The sequence below is a fragment of the Biomphalaria glabrata genome, chromosome 3 (assembly GCF_947242115.1).
Source record: "Biomphalaria glabrata chromosome 3, xgBioGlab47.1, whole genome shotgun sequence".
NCBI classification, from domain to species: Eukaryota; Metazoa; Mollusca; class Gastropoda; family Planorbidae; genus Biomphalaria; species Biomphalaria glabrata.
Genome location: NC_074713.1, coordinates 16,298,596 through 16,316,387, shown reverse-complemented (window position 1 = coordinate 16,316,387; position 17,792 = coordinate 16,298,596). Strand labels below are relative to the sequence as shown.

Sequence of the window (17,792 nt, the reverse complement as noted above, 5' to 3'; positions counted from 1 at the left end):
GTATTTCTTGTTCTTTCTTATCAATGACACATTTTTTCAATCTCAATATAAAAATGATAAACTAATGTATTCATTCTACTTGTCAAGCCTTTCCCATTCACTGCTGTTACTTTTAGAATTTTTACATAGCCTGGCTCATAACATCTTTGTGCCTCTTGCAGCTAGGTTCAGGTTTAAAAGTCTGAAGTTGGAATAGATAAATCGTATTCTTATGGGGTTACAAAACCAGCTGTTTTAGGATGCAGTTTATTTATTAACTATAGCAGGCAACACAGCTAAGAGCAATAACAATAAAAATTTCTTGGAAAAGTCTGATTATCAAATCCTGGTAATAAATCTGAAGTCTACCCAGATTTTATGAATGTTGTTACCAGTCATTGACTAGTAACACCAAACTGCTGGTACACAACTAAACGTTGTGGGCATATTGTATCTTAGCTAATAAAGCTTTAAATAAGTAAATAGAACTGTATTTATAATGTAGACAAAATCACCTTGTGATCAAAATGAAATAACTGTAGTAGTCTTTAGTAAAAATATCTTTAAGAAAATCTAACTCACTACAATTTCCCACCACTGTATATTAACACACACACTCCATCCTATTAATCTCTTTAAATTTTAGTCTGGAAAAAAGATTTAAAAAAAAAAAAGTAAGCAATGTTTTAATATGAACTGATAACACAAAACATGATAGTAAAAACACAATTTTAATGCTGTTTTAAATCTCAACAAATAAAACAAAATTGATAGTAAAAACAAACTTTCATACTGTTTAGAGTCTCACTCCTTCAAAAAACATTTTTTTGTTTAATTTCAATAAATAATTACAAAACTAAGTTAAATGTGTGAAATGAACTGGCATCCAAAACTGTTATTGGCTATCAACATAGGAACAGGACCAAAGTTTAATAATAAGAAAGTATTTTAGAAAATTGTTTACTTTATTTTTAAAAAATGTTTAAAAGAATATAATAGTTTTCTCATGCAGGTTGTGAGTGTGGTGATGTGGGCTTGTTTGGTACAATACAACTTGTCAATAGGATCATAATTATTTTAAAGTATTAGATATGACAAAAAATGAACATTTCATTAAAATACAAAAATATTTATTAAAAAAATTATTTCAAAACTCTTTTTTACAACTACAAACACAAAATACACAATTTGCTCTCTATCACATCATTAAGTCACAGGTATGTTATCACAGGTAAGAAAGCATGTTTGGGGTGTAACTGAATAACAACTTGACAATCATTTACTTTGTTCCTTTTTTTGTATATTTTAGTGACAACACATTTATTGGTAGAAGGAAATCTGTATTCAATCCTTGAGCATTCTTTTCAGGCCAGCTTTAAGCGTCATCCTGAAGACAAGTGAAAATCATTTTTGAACTATATACTTCATTAATATTTATTTAGGCCATGAAATTAAGTTTCTACAAATGAATGGCAGCTGTGTGGTTGTGAGATGAAGATAAGAAAGCTTTACAAGCATTTCATTATAATCAAAATTATCTTTAACATCAAAAGTAACAAGTAAGTAAGCACCTAAGCTAATTTGCTGATATCATTAATGTCAAAATGTATAGACTACAATGCATGCACAATCAATAGTCTCACTAATGTCACTATCCTCACTATAGTTAGTTAAGCCTTTGAAACTTGTATCATATTCACTGTCTTCTTCCAATAAGAGAAGCATGTTGGCAGCAGCAGTTGGGTCATAAATCAATTCTTCATCACCATCATCATCGTCAGTATCAGCATTTACATTGTTATAGAATCAGAAATGTGCCTTAGCCTCTGTGTCTGCCTTTATATTTTATTAGGTTGTGTCTGTGTATTTGTAAGGTATGGTTCAGTGTTTTGAATATAATATAAAAATATATATGTATATATATGGAACTTGCTAATATAAATGGTTAAAAAATCTTATAAGCAATTTATGTTCAAGATGTTTATAATGAAGTACAAATGATAATTCTATTTTTTTTTTTAAGCCCTGTCATGACATTATCTAAATGTATTAGTATTTAGGTAGCCAAGCTGCCTTTAGGTATATAGCAAGCACAACTCAGATCAAGCCAAGCTGCCTTAAGGAATTTAGCAAACACAATTCAGATCAAGCCCCCTTGTATATAAGTAGCCAAACTGTTTATGCCTTCATTCAGACACACATTCCACAAAAGAAAAGATATTCTATAAAAACATGAATATCTATGAATCAACCTGCACTCCGTATCTCCTAAAACTAGCAAACTCATCTGGTCCAGGTTTATTCATAGTGAAACAATAAAATAAAAAGTTGCAAGAAGAACCAAGCATAAAAAGAATAAACTATCCCTACCATTTCCCCAAGTCTGGCAAGAACATATAAATGTAAGTCACTATCAGTATAGGATTCTGAGTGATCCAAACTTCATACATCCTGTTGGCTATGGCAACACAGGAAAGATAAGCACATCGCTCTGTGCTCATGTGAGATAAATTCATGTCTAAGCCTTTCTGAACAGCCTGAAAGAAAACAAAGTTTTTACAGTACAATTGAGTAAACATTCAGATGTTGAGACAGGAACTAGTAGGGGCGTTTCATTTTAAATTATTTTTCATGTTGCATTCAGCTACATTCAAGACAAGGAAAACATTGTGATTATAAGAAATACCAGGAATAAAGATGTAGACAAGTGGCATGATAAGTTGTTGCGTAGATCATTTAACCATGAGACAACTGAAGGTGAAAAATCAACTATTAAACTATTAAATATATGGCAAGGCAGGAGATGGATCTAGCTGGAGTTTTTTTTTTAGACATCAAAACATTTTTAAAAAAGAAGTGGCTTGTTTGTTTGTCTTACATGTTTGTGATGTTCCTTCAGATTTGAAGATTATTACATCCTATCCTAAACCTCCTGCAGGATAACAGAGGTGGCAATGGAGGATGGCAGCAGGGAGGGTATAAAGCCAGGACCACTGAGTCAAGAAAGCATACCACACGACCAGGTAGCTTGCATTGTACAAGTTACAGCACATTTAATTAAGCTTTTAAATAATTCCACAGAAACAGAATGGCCTAATTACCTTTGACCACCACATTTTTAATATGTGAAAGAGTTTCATTTCCTAACAAAAAATTGACCAACATGTTTATTATACATGCCAGCAACACATAAATTCCTTCATTCTATTTACTTGTTAATATTTTGCATCATGATTGAGAGGCTTTTGAATGTTTATATTTCTAGTATTAACTCATTAGCTACTAATGCGCCCTTCCCCCCTCAGTACTAATGCGCCCAAATGCGCCCGCCACAGCACACATACAGCGTGACTTGCGTAGCTCTCGTTTTCCTGCGCGACGCGTGGTGTTATTTTGAGCTGGCTGGGTTTTTTAAAAAGTAGAAATATAGATCGTTTCGTTAAAAAAAAACGGATGTTTTTACGTCTTTCGCTTCAGTTTCTATGGGCCTTCGAAGTTTGTTGATTTTTTTTTTCGATTTTTCTTAGCTGCACAGGCCATTTTCTCAACACCTTTCAATTTTTAGACCCGTTATCGCAAATAATACACTAAATACAGCTAATAATGAACTTGATATTGATCAAGACATTGATCATTAGAATTTAGCGCTACATTTAGACTTAGATCTAGTCCGATTCAGAGATTGAGTGAAGGAAACATTAGATCGATCATCTAGCCTAGATCTAGACTATTCTGGATCTAGCGTCAATGAATCTTCAACATCTTTGACTGATATTTTGAACAGTTTTTATTTACCACATGAAAACTTTTGATGAAATAGATCTAGTTGGGGGTGTTTGCAACGTTGGTTTGGACAATGGTTTGATTACTTTTACTTTGTTATGTTAGAAGTCATGAAATCTGAGACACATTCAGAACCACATCAGCATGATGCCATGTTCAGGCAACTAAGGGCCTCACGTGTACCCAGTGAAAGTCAGTAAATACTCAAGACATATAAAGATTTTATATAAAAGCATAATGTTTATTGTATAGGCCTACTAAATTCCTACTTAAAAACATTACTGGTCTTTGGGTAAAATTTAAATATTACCAAAAATTACAGATCTGATTGGGGGGGGGGGGGGGGGGTCCACCAGTCTTCAAAAAATCAGGCACTCGAACAAATTTCGTCTTTACCTGTTGTTTTTATTGTTTTAATCTTGTAAAACCTATTCAAGTTATACATCATTTTAAAGGTCATCCATTTCTCTTTTTTTAGAAGTATTTTTTGTTATTGATAGATGTTGTTTTATGTTTTTTTAAATATATTTTGTAAAGTAAGTCTATTGATGTTTTGGAGTTACCTCCCTTTGCTTAGTATTTGGAGAGATGCTGCTTAGGAATGGCTTAGTAGCTAATGAGTTAAAAAACAGTAGTCTGCTAAAACTTCTTCTCCTAAGTTCAGAAATCTGATGTTTCCTATTGGAGGAAGACAAAGAAGAGCTTTTGATGATATGACATGAGTAGTCACAAAAACCAAGGGCTTCTACTTACTCTGACAGATGTCGGATATTGCGAGATGGGTGGACTAACGGTCAGCTGTTGCTAAATAAAGTTAGAAATGCAGCATCTTTGGTCACTATATCTCCAAATAGGTTTATTTATTGTAATTTTAAAGAAGTAATGAAATAGCACATTTTATGAATAATAAATTCTATTTTGAACAGTTGATTTCATTAGTATTTTATCAACCAACAATTTATTTGGTCAACTTTTAGCAAGTTGTTTTAATGCTTGCATTAGATTAAAATGTAGCATTGGGTTACCTCCCCTTGTCTGCCGCCTACTGCATGTTCAAGAATTTGAGAGACAACTGGTCCAGGACAGATAACAGTCACATCAATATTGTGCTCTCCAACTTCCATACGCAAAGTGTCAAAACAACCCTGTTCAGTAAATACAGACAATATTAAGTACAGATGAATTAAAATGCTTTTTTTTTCTTTGATACATCATTTTTTTAAACCTCTTCATATAGGAACAAATTTTTTTTTTAAACCGTATCAAAGAGAAACAAAAGCAACATTTAAACAAAAAGCTGCAAATAAAGTAATTTTGCAAAATGTATTGATAGTCCATGGATCTCATGTGAAAAAAATACCTAAAAGCAAAAGCTAAGTATTGTTTAAAATTATGTGAGTTTTGTGAAGTATTTTCTTTTCTATCTATCTTAGTAAGTATTCTATTTTCAAGATTTAAAAGTTGGTAAAAAAAAAAATAAAAGCCTCTGTAATTAGTTTTTAGTAGATACATAACTAAAGAAAAAAGTCTTATTGGTTTTTTTTTATTTCTAATTTTTCTCATCAATACCCTTTAATATGGAAATAAAGAAATTAAATGTAAGTATCAAACCCAAATTATCAAACTCAAATCCTTAAATACAGAAATCAAATCCAAAAAGATTTTTACCAACTAAATAACTTAGGGGGTAAGAATTACTAAAAAATTCATTTTTTTTAAATGACCCAAAAATTTAATTTTTATAATTTTTAACTCCTTGGCTCATCCCAAATATACTTGCAATGAATATTCCACTAAACAAGTCAAAAACATTTCTGCTGATGTAGAATTTTACCACAATCAACAAGAAAAAAAAATCATTGTATCAAATGGTGTAACCAATTAAGAAAAACAATTTAAAAAAGAGAAAAGTTACATCATTGAAATTAATTATCTAGTTACATTTGTTACGTTATGATAGAATATTAAGTACTCTGAAACTACATCCACTCACCTGAAGAGCATGCTTGCTGCTACAGTAAGATCTTGAAAATGGGGCACCTTTAACATCGAATGAAACAAAAAACAGATAAATGAAGAAAGCTGTCTAAAGAATGTAAAAACTGCCATAAAAATTCAGAGAATAAATAAGAGAATATCCTTAGATAACACGAAATAGAAATTCTTATTTAAAAAACAAAATATTTGGATACAACTCACCCATAATGCCTGCAAGGCTACTCATAACAACTAGTTGCCCTTTATTACGTTCAGTCATATGTGGCAACACTGCTTGGGTCAAGGACACTGGCCCAAGAACATTTAATTCAAAAATCTCACGATCAATTTCCAATTCTGTATCTTTCCAACCACTTTTCTGGAATTTGCCAGCATTATTTAAAAGGATATCAATCTGTAAAATGCAAAATTAAAAATTAAACACAGATCTACTATTCAATAAAGAAACTGTCATGCTTAACACCTTGCAGCTAGCATTACATAAGAAAACTAACAGGGTTATTGGGTCACATTTGTGTATGTATAAAAAAACAAATTGTTTATGTCATATCAGATTTTTCAAAGACCTTGAATAGATGTAAACATGCATAATTTAGAAATATTTAGAGAATGAAGCTTAAAGAAAAGACTAACAATTATGACCAAACAAAGTCTTTCTACAATACTATAAAAGGGAGGCAAAACTGACTGTCGGGGTCATTGTTTCAAGTAGATTATTTAGTGTCATTATTTTGTGTTAGATAGTTAGTGATCATCAGTATTTTCTCTGTCCTTTTTTTAGTCAACAATAATATTTTATGTTTGTCAAGTTTTTATTCTATTTGTACAAGGGATTTATGCTTATGCTTTAATTTTTTTCAGCACTGGACGACTTGTTTTAATGAATTGAGTTTGAAGGCCTATACTGTGTTTTGAGTGAGTTCAAATAGTTGCACAATCTTTTTAAAAATTGCTCCTGTTAGCCTATTTCAATTTGATTTAAAGCTATGTGCCTTATATCTCTACAGCTTATAACCTATTGGTCAATTAGCTTGATGATTACATTAAATTCTTCAGTGTGGATGTAACTTTAATATGTAGGCTATAATAGGGCAAGAGTTTTGAATCCTTAATGAGGTGGGGTTTTTAAAGTAAAAAAAAAATTAATGCTGAGCTTATTCTTAGTATTAACATGGGATATAATATGACAACTTTTCAATAAGTAAATACCAGTATTCAATTTAAAAAAAGAAACCTTATGAAAATGATCCAAAACTTTTTGCACAGCTGCTTTGTGGCTTTCAAACTTGACAACATCCAAGGGTAGTATTAATACATCTTCATCTGAGATTTTATTTCTGTGTTAAATATAATAATAAAATGATCTTTCAAGAGTTATGTGATCATTAATTAAATTGGGAAATGTTTGGAGAACTAATAGGTGTAGCTGAATAAGTGACTCAGATGTAAATTAGCAATGCACATGCAGCTTCTGAGTTCATATCCTGATGGAGATAAGATTGTACTGAGAATGTAGACCTTGAGCATTACCAGCAGAAAGTGACTATTTGGTATTTGATAAGGAAAATAAAAAATGACTAAAATTTGTCTAAAAAACAAGTGAACATTTTTTTTTCTTTTGTATGAGCCTTAAAATGTGTTTCATAAGTTATGGCATTTAATGGCGTACAACTAGGCTATACAATTTAATTAATTTTTTACATTTTTTTTTTAAACTATAATAAATGTATAGAATAGTTGTATAGAAACCTTCTATAGTACACTTCAAGTGTAATCTGTGGAGAAAAAAATTATAACTGGCCTGCTTGATAATAGACAAGTTTGTTTGACTCTTTCTAGTTCTTCCTTTCTTCTTGCAGACAAAACCAGCTTACAACCAACAGACGCCAACTGGTAAGCAATATGTTCCCCAATACCACTGGAAGCACCTGTGATCCATACAACTTTACCAGACAGATTTTCTGTGGGGAATTACAAATTAATTAGTAACAATGAAAGTTAATGTATATATAATGCAAATTCATTAGATTATTGTTTTGTTATTTTAATTAAAACAAAAGAAAATTTTTTCAGTCCTGACAATTAATTTTCTTCTGACACTATAAGAAGCCTTTTTTTTTAACAAAAAGTAAAAAAAAAAATTCTCTTACTTAAAATAAAAGTTGACTATTAAATGCAAGATAGTAACCATAAGACACTATGATGTTTAACGACATAAACGCTTATGTTTTGCTTTTGAACTTTTCCTAGACCAAAAAAAAAGCTATTTCCAAGATATGAGTGAATGAAATACACTTTGTGGCTACCATGGCAGAATCAGCTCTCAGATATGACTGATTCCTGATATTTCAAAGACAACTGATCATTTACTAAGTGATGTACGCTTTTCTAGAACCTAGTATCTATACAGCCTCCAATCTTGCCTGTGACTCTCAAATGGCATTAAAATTTTGCAAGTCCTGATGCTAGTCTTAGGTTAAACATAATCATAATTTAAAATGCAGTCCTAGATCTATATATTATATAGATTAGATTTAGATCTATAATTATAAATAATTAATAATAATAATAATATTTAATTTTAATATCCTACGCACTGGTTCGACACAATCCAAACTTTGACAATGGACTTGTCTGTCAGACTCAGACTATGACACTATATCGTCTAAGTGACCTGTCTATTTCTTATTCTTACCTAAGTTAGGACACCACTTTGCTCTAAACATCAGCATTAAGTTGCCATCTGACAATACTAAACATAACGTCAGAAGTGCAAAGAAGGAAAAAGCAACAAGTGGGCCTCTTCCTAGAATACATGATGATGATAGATCAAAGTATGACAGCAAAGTTGAAAACATTTCCACAATTTCGTCGTTTGTAGTTTTATTATTAAATTATTTAATGTATAGACTCTAGGGCATGCCGACTCTAGATCTAGAATCTAGTATAGTCTATAACTATAGTTATAGGTCACTTATAGAATATACTAATATAGTATAAGTATACTATAGTGTCTATAGCCTAGCCCTAGGCCTAGGCTACTTATATTTATATACTAGTCTTACTAGAGTCTAGTCTAGACTATCTAGAATCTAGATCTACTCTGTGGCATTTTACGTCTCGAGAGACAATCTTTTTCCTTTGCAATTTATTGTGTGTGACTAAAGAAACGATAATCTAGAATCTAGATCTAGCCTATCTATATTCTATATCTATCTTCTACCTCTAGATCTATGTATATCTAGAATCTAGATCTATAGTAATAGTACTATACTGAGTAGATAAAGTAAACGATGTCAAAGGGAAACTCCGATAGTTTTTCAAATTTTAGTTATTGACATATTTAAATTCTGCGTAAAAAGTTGTAATAGTAAACATTATATCATTTTTTATTTAAATGCTCGGAAAATTTTATATTTAATAAATTAGACAGAAAATTCTCCACGCCCCCAAAAAAACGGGATTCTGCGAGATGTTTTTAGTTTTTAAAAACGTGACGTCACGAAGGTGCTGGCTAAATATAGATCTAGACCTATATAACCGATAAACTCTCTAGTCTAGATCTAGACCTATCGGATCGCATTTATTGTTACGCTTCACAGCTAGATCTAGTCTCCACGTTGATTTATAATCGGTCATTGTTTATAAACCTCTATTTCTACTTGAAGAAAATTAAATATTGTTCTTCAGCTTGTTGCAGTAGTTCCAATCACAAAGATAAAATCAGCAAGTATGCTGATACAGAAATTAGTGTCTCTTTTCATTTGTTTCCAAGAGATGAAGTTTTAAAGGGAAAATGGGGAAAATTTATTCGCCTGAAGAGCAAATATTTTACAAAGGCATTAGCTAATTCCTGTTTATGCTCAAACCATTTTGAGAGAAGCTGTTTCAGCAACTTCACTGCTGTGGAAATGGGATTTTAAAAAAAAAATGAAGTTAAAGACCAACTGAAGAGGTTTTTATCGAAATTGAGATAACTAATGATTATGATAGTAGATGGTATCAAATATAGTTCCTAAAAATTTGAGTTAAAATAAATACATATTTATACTAGAAAAAGTCATTTGAAAGTGTAAAAAAATTAACGAGATTTGAAATGGCTCTGTCATGGCCGAAAGCGGAAGTGACGTTATAGTATGGAAATCACGGAAAAATGTCGAGCTCAAGACACTAGATCTAGCTAGACCGCCTAGAGGATTCTAGATCTTGTTTTTTTTTTGTTATTAAGACCAACTTTACGTAGACAATTTAGTCTTATTACTAGATTGTAACTAGATATGGATTTAGATATCTAATAATAGATTTTTAGCTACATATATTTTTTTTTTACTAGTCTTAGTTTAGATGTAGATCTAAATCTAGTCGTAGATCTAAAATCTAAATCTAATTTAGTATAAATAAATAACTATAAAAAATAAATACAAAAAACAATAATATAGGAATATAAAAATATAGTCTTATGACTTATATAGTGACTAGCCTAGGCTATAGGGCTAGGTCACTTCACTAGTGGTCTGTAATATTAATATATATAGATCTATATCTATAATATAGATTCTATGTCCTGGGGAAGGTTCTGTCTAAATCTTTAGTTGGTCTATAAAATTTAAAATTTAAAAGTCTATTCTTGTTTTGTAGTAGGGCCTACTATAAGATTTAGAAGACTATTATCACTTATAGTCACTATAGTGTCTATAGTAACAATACTTTTTAGAAAGCATATAATTTTTACATATCATTTAAGGAAGGTATAGATCTAGAATAATCTAGATTTATAAATTAATAAAATCTAGACTTAGTTTACTAAACTCTTTCATCATTAGACTCCAAGAATTATAAGAATTAAGATAGATCTACTAATCTACTATAGACCTTTATAGTATATAATCTAGTTATATTCTAGTAAAGTAGCACTAGATTCCTCTAGGCTGATATTAATGTTCATATATAGCTTTTATATAGCGCTACTTTCATGCTTATAGCATGCTCAGAGCGCTTTGGTCCAATCTCATTTGTGGACCGGTGGGGGGGAGGGGGTATCTAGGAGTGTGTTTTCCGTGCTGCCTTTAGGCGCTCAGTAAACGCAACTCCGCCCGAGTCCGGTGTCAAACCTTGAGCCCCCTTCTAGGTAGCCAAGCCAAGTTCAAGCGCACTTAGCCTCTCGACCGCGCTTCCCACCAATATTTAATATTACTTAATTTTTCATTTATGTATCTATTATGTATCTATTACTAAATATATATATAAATATATTTTATTTTATTGTAGAAACCTGACATTGGCTAAAAGATGATCTGACGCGTCCAACAGTGGGTGGCTGCCTGATTGTGTGTTATGCCAGCTGGACTGTTATTTTATAAGACTGTTGAGCATCTTTTACTTGCAAATCTAAAAGCTGATGCTATATATATGACACTCAATGGCTTAGAAGAAATCCTGGCAGTTTTATATGGTTATGACAATAATCTTTAATAAATAAGTCTTATACAAGGACAGTAAAGATTATTATTATTATCATATACAAGGACAGTAAAGATTATTATTATTATCATATACAAGGACAATAAAGATTATTATTATTATTATCACATTTTCAGTTGCTTTGTTTTAAGATAACGTTGTCTTAAATTTTTGGAATTAACAAATTTGTTACATTTTCTTTATAAATACTCAAAAATGAAAAAATATTCTTTTGGATAAATTTCAACTTTGTGGGACATGCCCTTTATGTTTAATGCAAACATAGTTATAAGGCATTATCTTCGATTCCGAAGATTAAGGATGAATGCAGCATTTCTCTTGATCACACGAACCCAGTTGCAACTTGTATATTTTGTCATATCTAATTCATTATACAGACAAACCAGTGGTTTCTATGGCATATAGGAAAGCAGATTGCATTTGAAAGAAACAGCTGAAAAGCTCTGACGAGCTTGCTAAAGACAGATGCAGACGACGAAAAAAAATTAAATTATTATAAATGTGGAATGCATAGTTTGTTTATATTTATAAATTAATTAAATGTAAATATTTCCAGTAAGACATTGTTTACAAAGATATTTTAAAGAAAATTTATCACCCAAAAGTTATTTAGCCAGATAAATAATTTAATATTAGAACTTGAAATATTTAATAGCTTGAACCTAACTGATCAAATATATTACCTCAGCTGTTTCTGCTCTTATTATCTTATTTAAATTAAAGTATTCTGATAATATTCTTAATAGTTATAATGTTTTTTGTTTGGACAATAAAGATATTTATTATTATTATTACTTTGAAAATATGTTAATATAAGAAAAAGTAAAAGTGAACTATTAGTTAGCAATTCTGCTTTTTAACAGCATTAGGAAAAACAAATTGGGCTCTTTATTGCTATCAGCTTTTCATTGAGCTAACTGCTTCCAATATGGGGATTACTCTTAAATTTTTAAATCATATAAGTTAAGGAAGCTGAATTTGTACTTAGTGTGCAAGTAACTATCAAGCTTTGACTTGTTTCTCCCCCACCCCATCTCTACACACAATTACACATTATCATTCCAAGGGCATTTGATTAAGTGAATTCCATTAGTCAAGGAGCTGTTTCTGCAACCATAGTTTCTAGCAAATAGATCTATTTTACTATCATCGTTATCAGAACGAAAAATACCGGTAATTGAAAATATTGGTGATAAAAAAAAATTGCAGGTGTACTGCACGATATGGTGGACAGAAACACTGTGTTGTGGTCAAATACTGGGTACGCATGAATGGATCTAAGTTAAACCGGCTTGCTAATTGTGATTAGCTTACACTCATAGTCATAAAAAACCACACGTGGACTGTAACAAGAGGTATAGTAGACTGATCCACGTTGTACGGTGGACTAAACCTCGATACTAGTACGCTTGATTGGATCTAGGCTAATCCGGCGAACATTAATTCGCTTACCTCTAAATTTAGTAGCGTGACCTAGTTTCCATACTATGACGTCACGGACCAGTGTAGTTAGGGAGAAAGACCTCTCGAATGGCTACGAGACTAAGACTTTTTAGTGTCCCTAAAACCCACATTAAAACGCCAATATCTCATAAACGGCTGAAAAGTTATAGAAAATATTTTGCATACACGTTTTTTTAAGCATTATATTACAGAAAACAAGTATTAAAACGGTTTCTGTGATTGACCCCAAAACCTCTTCAGTTGGTCTTTAATACCAGGTGCAGTACCAACAATACATTGGATTTCCAGGCCAAAGAATTCAATTAATGATACTACTGAGACATTTTAAACAACTGAAGTTCATAAATATAAATGAAATCAGATTTGTGAGCTAGAAATTTACTACGAATACTAGATCTACTATTAAATTTCTTATTTAATAAGTAGATCTATCGTCTACGAAACTCAATTCCAACTTTTTAACTTTTGACCTTGGGGGTGTGTCTCGCCGGCTGAGCCAGCGTCAAGCTCTCTCATCACTTTTTCCATGTCAACCAATGTTAGGTCGAAACAGCACAAAAAAATCATAATTTTCTTACGGTCAAACATACAGTCATAATTAATACACCATTAGAAATTTCTTTTAAAGTATTTTAATGATGTAATAACGAAAATTTTTTTTTATCAAAGATAATTTCTTTTTCGCCTCCCTATCAATGAGTATCAATAGGATTTGAGTGCACCGTCGTGACGTCACACAGAAATTCAGTGAAAATCTGACTGTTTTGGATGCGCAGAAAAATTATGTCACAAAAACATCAATTACTAAGTTATTCTTGCAAATAAAAAAAAAAAGAATAATATATTCATTATCTATAAATCAAAACACATATTATATCAAAAATTGTCAAAACCATCGGAGTTACCCTTCAAGGACTGTAACCTCATTGTTGCCAACTAAATAAAAAGTATTGAGCTAGAATTTTAACAATGTCTCAATGCGTAGCAGTTTATCTTGGTAGGCCTATCTAATCGCCTTTAATTCTCTTTTCAATATTCGGACTAGTCTAGGCCCAGGGTAGGCAACCTGCTCTTTGGATGTGAATGTGAAGCTGCTGCTCTTTAGTTCTATACGCAAATATTATTTATTTTATCGAAACATTAAAAAAAATAGTTTTGAATAGTTCTGAATCTTTTAACGAAGATTAGGCGCCGATTCGATCTCTCAGCCACTTGTAGGCCTACTCTCTTTTCACCACACCTTCCCCCATTACAGGCGTCGTCACCGTTGTCAGTCCGTCGGAAGCTCTCAGATGACGCCGTCGTTTGATGTTTCTATGTAGGTTTTAATTCGCTTTGACGCAGGACGAATTGGCATCTTAACCACGTGTTTTGACTGTGACGCATAGTTTGTTGTTTCAAGTAAATGAATTAGCAGCGAATTAACTTCTCAAAGTTAGAAGCAATCTACAAATAATGTTATTCTGGCAAGCTTTGCGGCACAACTAGAAATTGCACAAAAAGGCAAACATTTTGTTTGTCTGTTTGGGACCCCTCAACTCAAGAAAACATTAAGAAACTAGAACAGACACAAAATAGAGCAGTGCGATTCATAACAAACGAATATTCACATTTGACTAGAGTAACACCTTTAGTAAAATCGCTAAATTTAGAAAGCCTTCAGGACAGAAGGCTCAAAAGTAAATTAGCAATAATACATAAAACACTGAACCATAATCTTCAAATACAAAAACAAAATTTAATAAAATACTCTGAAAGACACAAAGATAAAGGCACATTCCTCGTCCCATATGCTAGGACAAATTTGTACAAATACTCCTTCTTCCCTAGTGCTATTAGAGCATGGAATGGGTTGCCTGAGCTAGCCAGGAAAACCAGTGACTTGGCAGAATTTAAGTCATTGGTTAATATGCATGACTAAATGCATGACGCGTAGGACGTAATCATCTTCTTTTTTGAAGTAACGTCTGTATTATATAAGATAAGATAAGATTTCACAGATGATAAGTAGGCCTATGTCAAAGACTGCTTCCTGCATCCGAAAAACTGTTTCGTGATTTCAAAAAAATACCAGAAATCTTGAAAAAAAAAATCAAAGATTTGCCACTATCCGCTGAAACAGTACAAGATAGATTAGCTAAAATGTCTTTAAATGTAACATATTTGCAGGTGGAAGATATTCAACTTTCTTCTGCCTTATCACTTGCTATAGATTAGTCTTGCGATATGAAGCCACGGCACAAGTTGTCCATTTAGTTAGCTCTATGTCTTCCAAAGGATTGTTACCGCTCTCATGACAAACGAAAGAGCGAATGCTATATAAGATTGAAGTAGGACAGGAACAAATAAAAGGGCAACAACGATTCGTCGGAGCAAAATAAACCAAGAAATTCTTACGTTTCACAGAATAATACATCAAGACATGATCAAGAAGCGCTTTGTGCCCGAAACGATTCCGACCGATATAGTTGAGGTCATGAATTTGGTAATCAAGATTATTAACAGCATCTTGTTAAAAGCACTCTACCACTTAAACGAAATGGAGACTCAGTATTCCGACCTATGACTTTCCAAAGGTAAGGTGATGAAACGTTTTGCTTTGTGCTTGAACGAAATAAATACATTTCTAAATGAAAATGGCATTTATCACACCGAATTAGAGAACAACAAATAGTTGCAAAATTTTACTTTATGATTGATATAACAGAGAAATTAAATGTGCTGAATCTAAAACTGGAAGGAAAAGAAAACCCATCCTACGTTTCGGTAGAAGAATTGGTTTGTTTTGAAGAAAAATTAATTCTTTTTACAGAATATATGTAAGTAAGAATAGCAGATTAGGTCAGCCAGGAAAACCAATGACTTGGCAGAATTTAAGTCATTGCAAGACTAGATTGACATCTTTTTGTTTTTAAGTAGTGTCTATATTTCATATGATAATATAATTTATTTTACCCTTTATTTAAAAAAAAATGCATTAGGCCTACCCACCTCCTAAGCTTATTGATTTGTTCCAATGTTATATGTTGTTTATTTTACCATGGACACGTCCTTTTTTTTTTTACTTAGAACATTTTTAAAAATTTTCAGGGCCACAAGAAAACAAACGCTCCCCCATGCATTCCTTTGGCCAGTGAATTCTAGTAAGTAATACATTGATTTGGACCGGCCCTAGTCAGATCATGTAAACAAGACTATTTGTTAAGGCGGAGATGGGGGGGGGGATAGGGGTAAGTCGGTTCCACGACAATTCGTTCACTGACATTTCGTTCACCGACAAATCGTTCACGACTTTTCGTTCACGCGACTATTCGTTCACCAGACATTTCGTTCACCCGACAATTCGTTCACGCGACATATCGCTCACGGACTATTCGTTCACAGACAACTTGTTCACCGACAGTTGGTTCACGACAAATCGTTCACGCGACAAATCGTTCACGCGACTATTCGTTCACGGCACGGTCAAATTGTTCACAGACAAATCGTTCACTGGATAGTAACATATTGTTAATATTATATATTCTCGTCGCGTGTTAAATTTATTTATATTAAAACTATTATTTCCAAAAACAAAAGATTTCTAGAGATCAGGTTTAATCCGAGTTTATTTAATTTCGTTGTTGTTGTTAATATTTTGGTTAATGAGGACAGTATGTGATAAAAATAATACTTAAAAGAATAAAAGATCTTACAAGCTAGCTGAAAAATGTAAACGGGTCCTCACTTTACAATAGGTAACATTTTTACTTTCACCTTTAATATACCTTTACACCTCCCCCCCCCCCCCCATCTTTTTTTTTCATCTACCTGGAATCTACCCATTCATCTGGATACTCTAGTTAACACCTAGTGGAGTGCTAGACAGACTGGCTCCTCTGGAAGTAATAAAACTTTATTGGACATTGCCTATACACATGTTCAATCTGTTAACATTGAAAATATCTACTAGACACTAGTATAGTACTTTCCATCAAGTTTAAAAGGAGTTCTATTTTATTTTTATTTTAGTTAACTTGTTTCTATATGTGACCACCCATTGGTAGACTAATTTTATTGCTTGGACTTCAATATCAAATTTATGGAAACAATTTTGCTTTGTTGTATTGCGATAAATTTATAATTTTTTTGATAGGGAACCGAAATATTTCCTAGTGCTGTATATGTAATTAGTTTTTTTTTTTTCTTAGATGTCTTAATTGATAAGTATTAACCTTAGATATGTATCTAGTATGTGACGTTTAGAGTTGAACAGTGAAACCACACATATTGTAACAAATCTAGTAGGTTACCATTGTTAAAAATCTAAATTAACTCTCGTAAGAACACTGACAGGATTGTGGAAAAAAATACTAGTGTGTATGTGCGTATATTTGTTTTTGTTAATAAGATATCAATAAAATGGGTATGTTAATTAAACATCTGGACCGCAATTAAGAAGATAAGTAAATATGGGTAGGGCGAACAAGACTACATGACGGACATGAGTGTAAAAGAAGGTCTACATGTTGAAAGTAAAAATGTTACCTATAGTAAAGTGAGGGCCCATTTAAATGTTTCAGCTTGCTTGTAAGATCTCTTTTTTCTTTTAAGTATATATTTTATCACATACTGTCCTCATTAACAAAATATTAACAACAAACAAAAAAAAATTAACAAAGAATTTCGAATTAGGCCCGATCTCTAGCAATTTTTTGTTTTTGGAAATATCCAGTGAACGATTTGTCTGTGAACAATTTGTCTGTGAACGAATTGTTAGTGAACGATTTGTCGCGTGAACGATTTGCCGTGAACCAACTGTCGGTGAACAAGTTGTCGGTGAACAAGTTGTCTGTGAGCGAATAGTCCGTGAGCGATATGTCGCGTGAACGAATTGTCGGATGAACGAAATGTCTGGTGCACGAATAGTCGCGTGAACGAAAAGTCGTGAACGATTTGTCGGTGAACGAAATGTCAGTGAACGAATTGTCGTGTCCCCGGGTAAGTCGGTCCAATGCAATGTAATAGATACTGGAATTTGCTGTTGGCCTTTTTATTCTAATTGTCATAAGAAAAAAAAATAATAAAGAGGGGTGCATCGTCCATGG

At 32.3% G+C, this 17,792-nt stretch overlaps 1 protein-coding gene and 1 long non-coding RNA gene across 2 annotated transcripts; one reads left to right on the top strand and one right to left on the bottom strand.

Moving 5' to 3' along the window:
- Positions 1-691: 691 nt before the first annotated feature.
- On the bottom strand, positions 692-8,758 carry LOC106057132 (dehydrogenase/reductase SDR family member 7-like). The gene is made up of 8 exons (XM_056023698.1): positions 8,456-8,758; positions 7,562-7,721; positions 6,995-7,097; positions 5,962-6,154; positions 5,756-5,802; positions 4,788-4,907; positions 2,350-2,516; positions 692-1,366 (listed from the first exon to the last, which is right to left on the bottom strand). Exons 1-8 carry the CDS (start codon positions 8,616-8,618, stop codon positions 1,324-1,326), a joined length of 996 nt encoding a protein of 331 aa, XP_055879673.1. The 5' UTR covers positions 8,619-8,758; the 3' UTR covers positions 692-1,323.
- Positions 8,759-9,686: 928 nt separating this feature from the next.
- Positions 9,687-11,345, top strand: LOC129925146 (uncharacterized). The gene is made up of 2 exons (XR_008776929.1): positions 9,687-10,027; positions 11,029-11,345. It is a non-coding gene; the product is annotated as an uncharacterized LOC129925146 (long non-coding RNA).
- The last annotated feature ends 6,447 nt before the right edge of the window (positions 11,346-17,792 follow it).

Coding starts and splice junctions, on each gene's coding strand:
- LOC106057132 (XM_056023698.1), bottom strand. CDS start 8,618: ATGTTTTCAACTTTGCTGTCATACTTTGATCTATCATCATCATGTATT. Junction 5,803..5,961: donor TAGCCTTGCAGGCATTATGG/GTGAGTTGTATC, acceptor TCGATGTTAAAG/GTGCCCCATTTTCAAGATCT. Junction 4,908..5,755: donor GCAGCAAGCATGCTCTTCAG/GTGAGTGGATGT, acceptor TTTACTGAACAG/GGTTGTTTTGACACTTTGCG.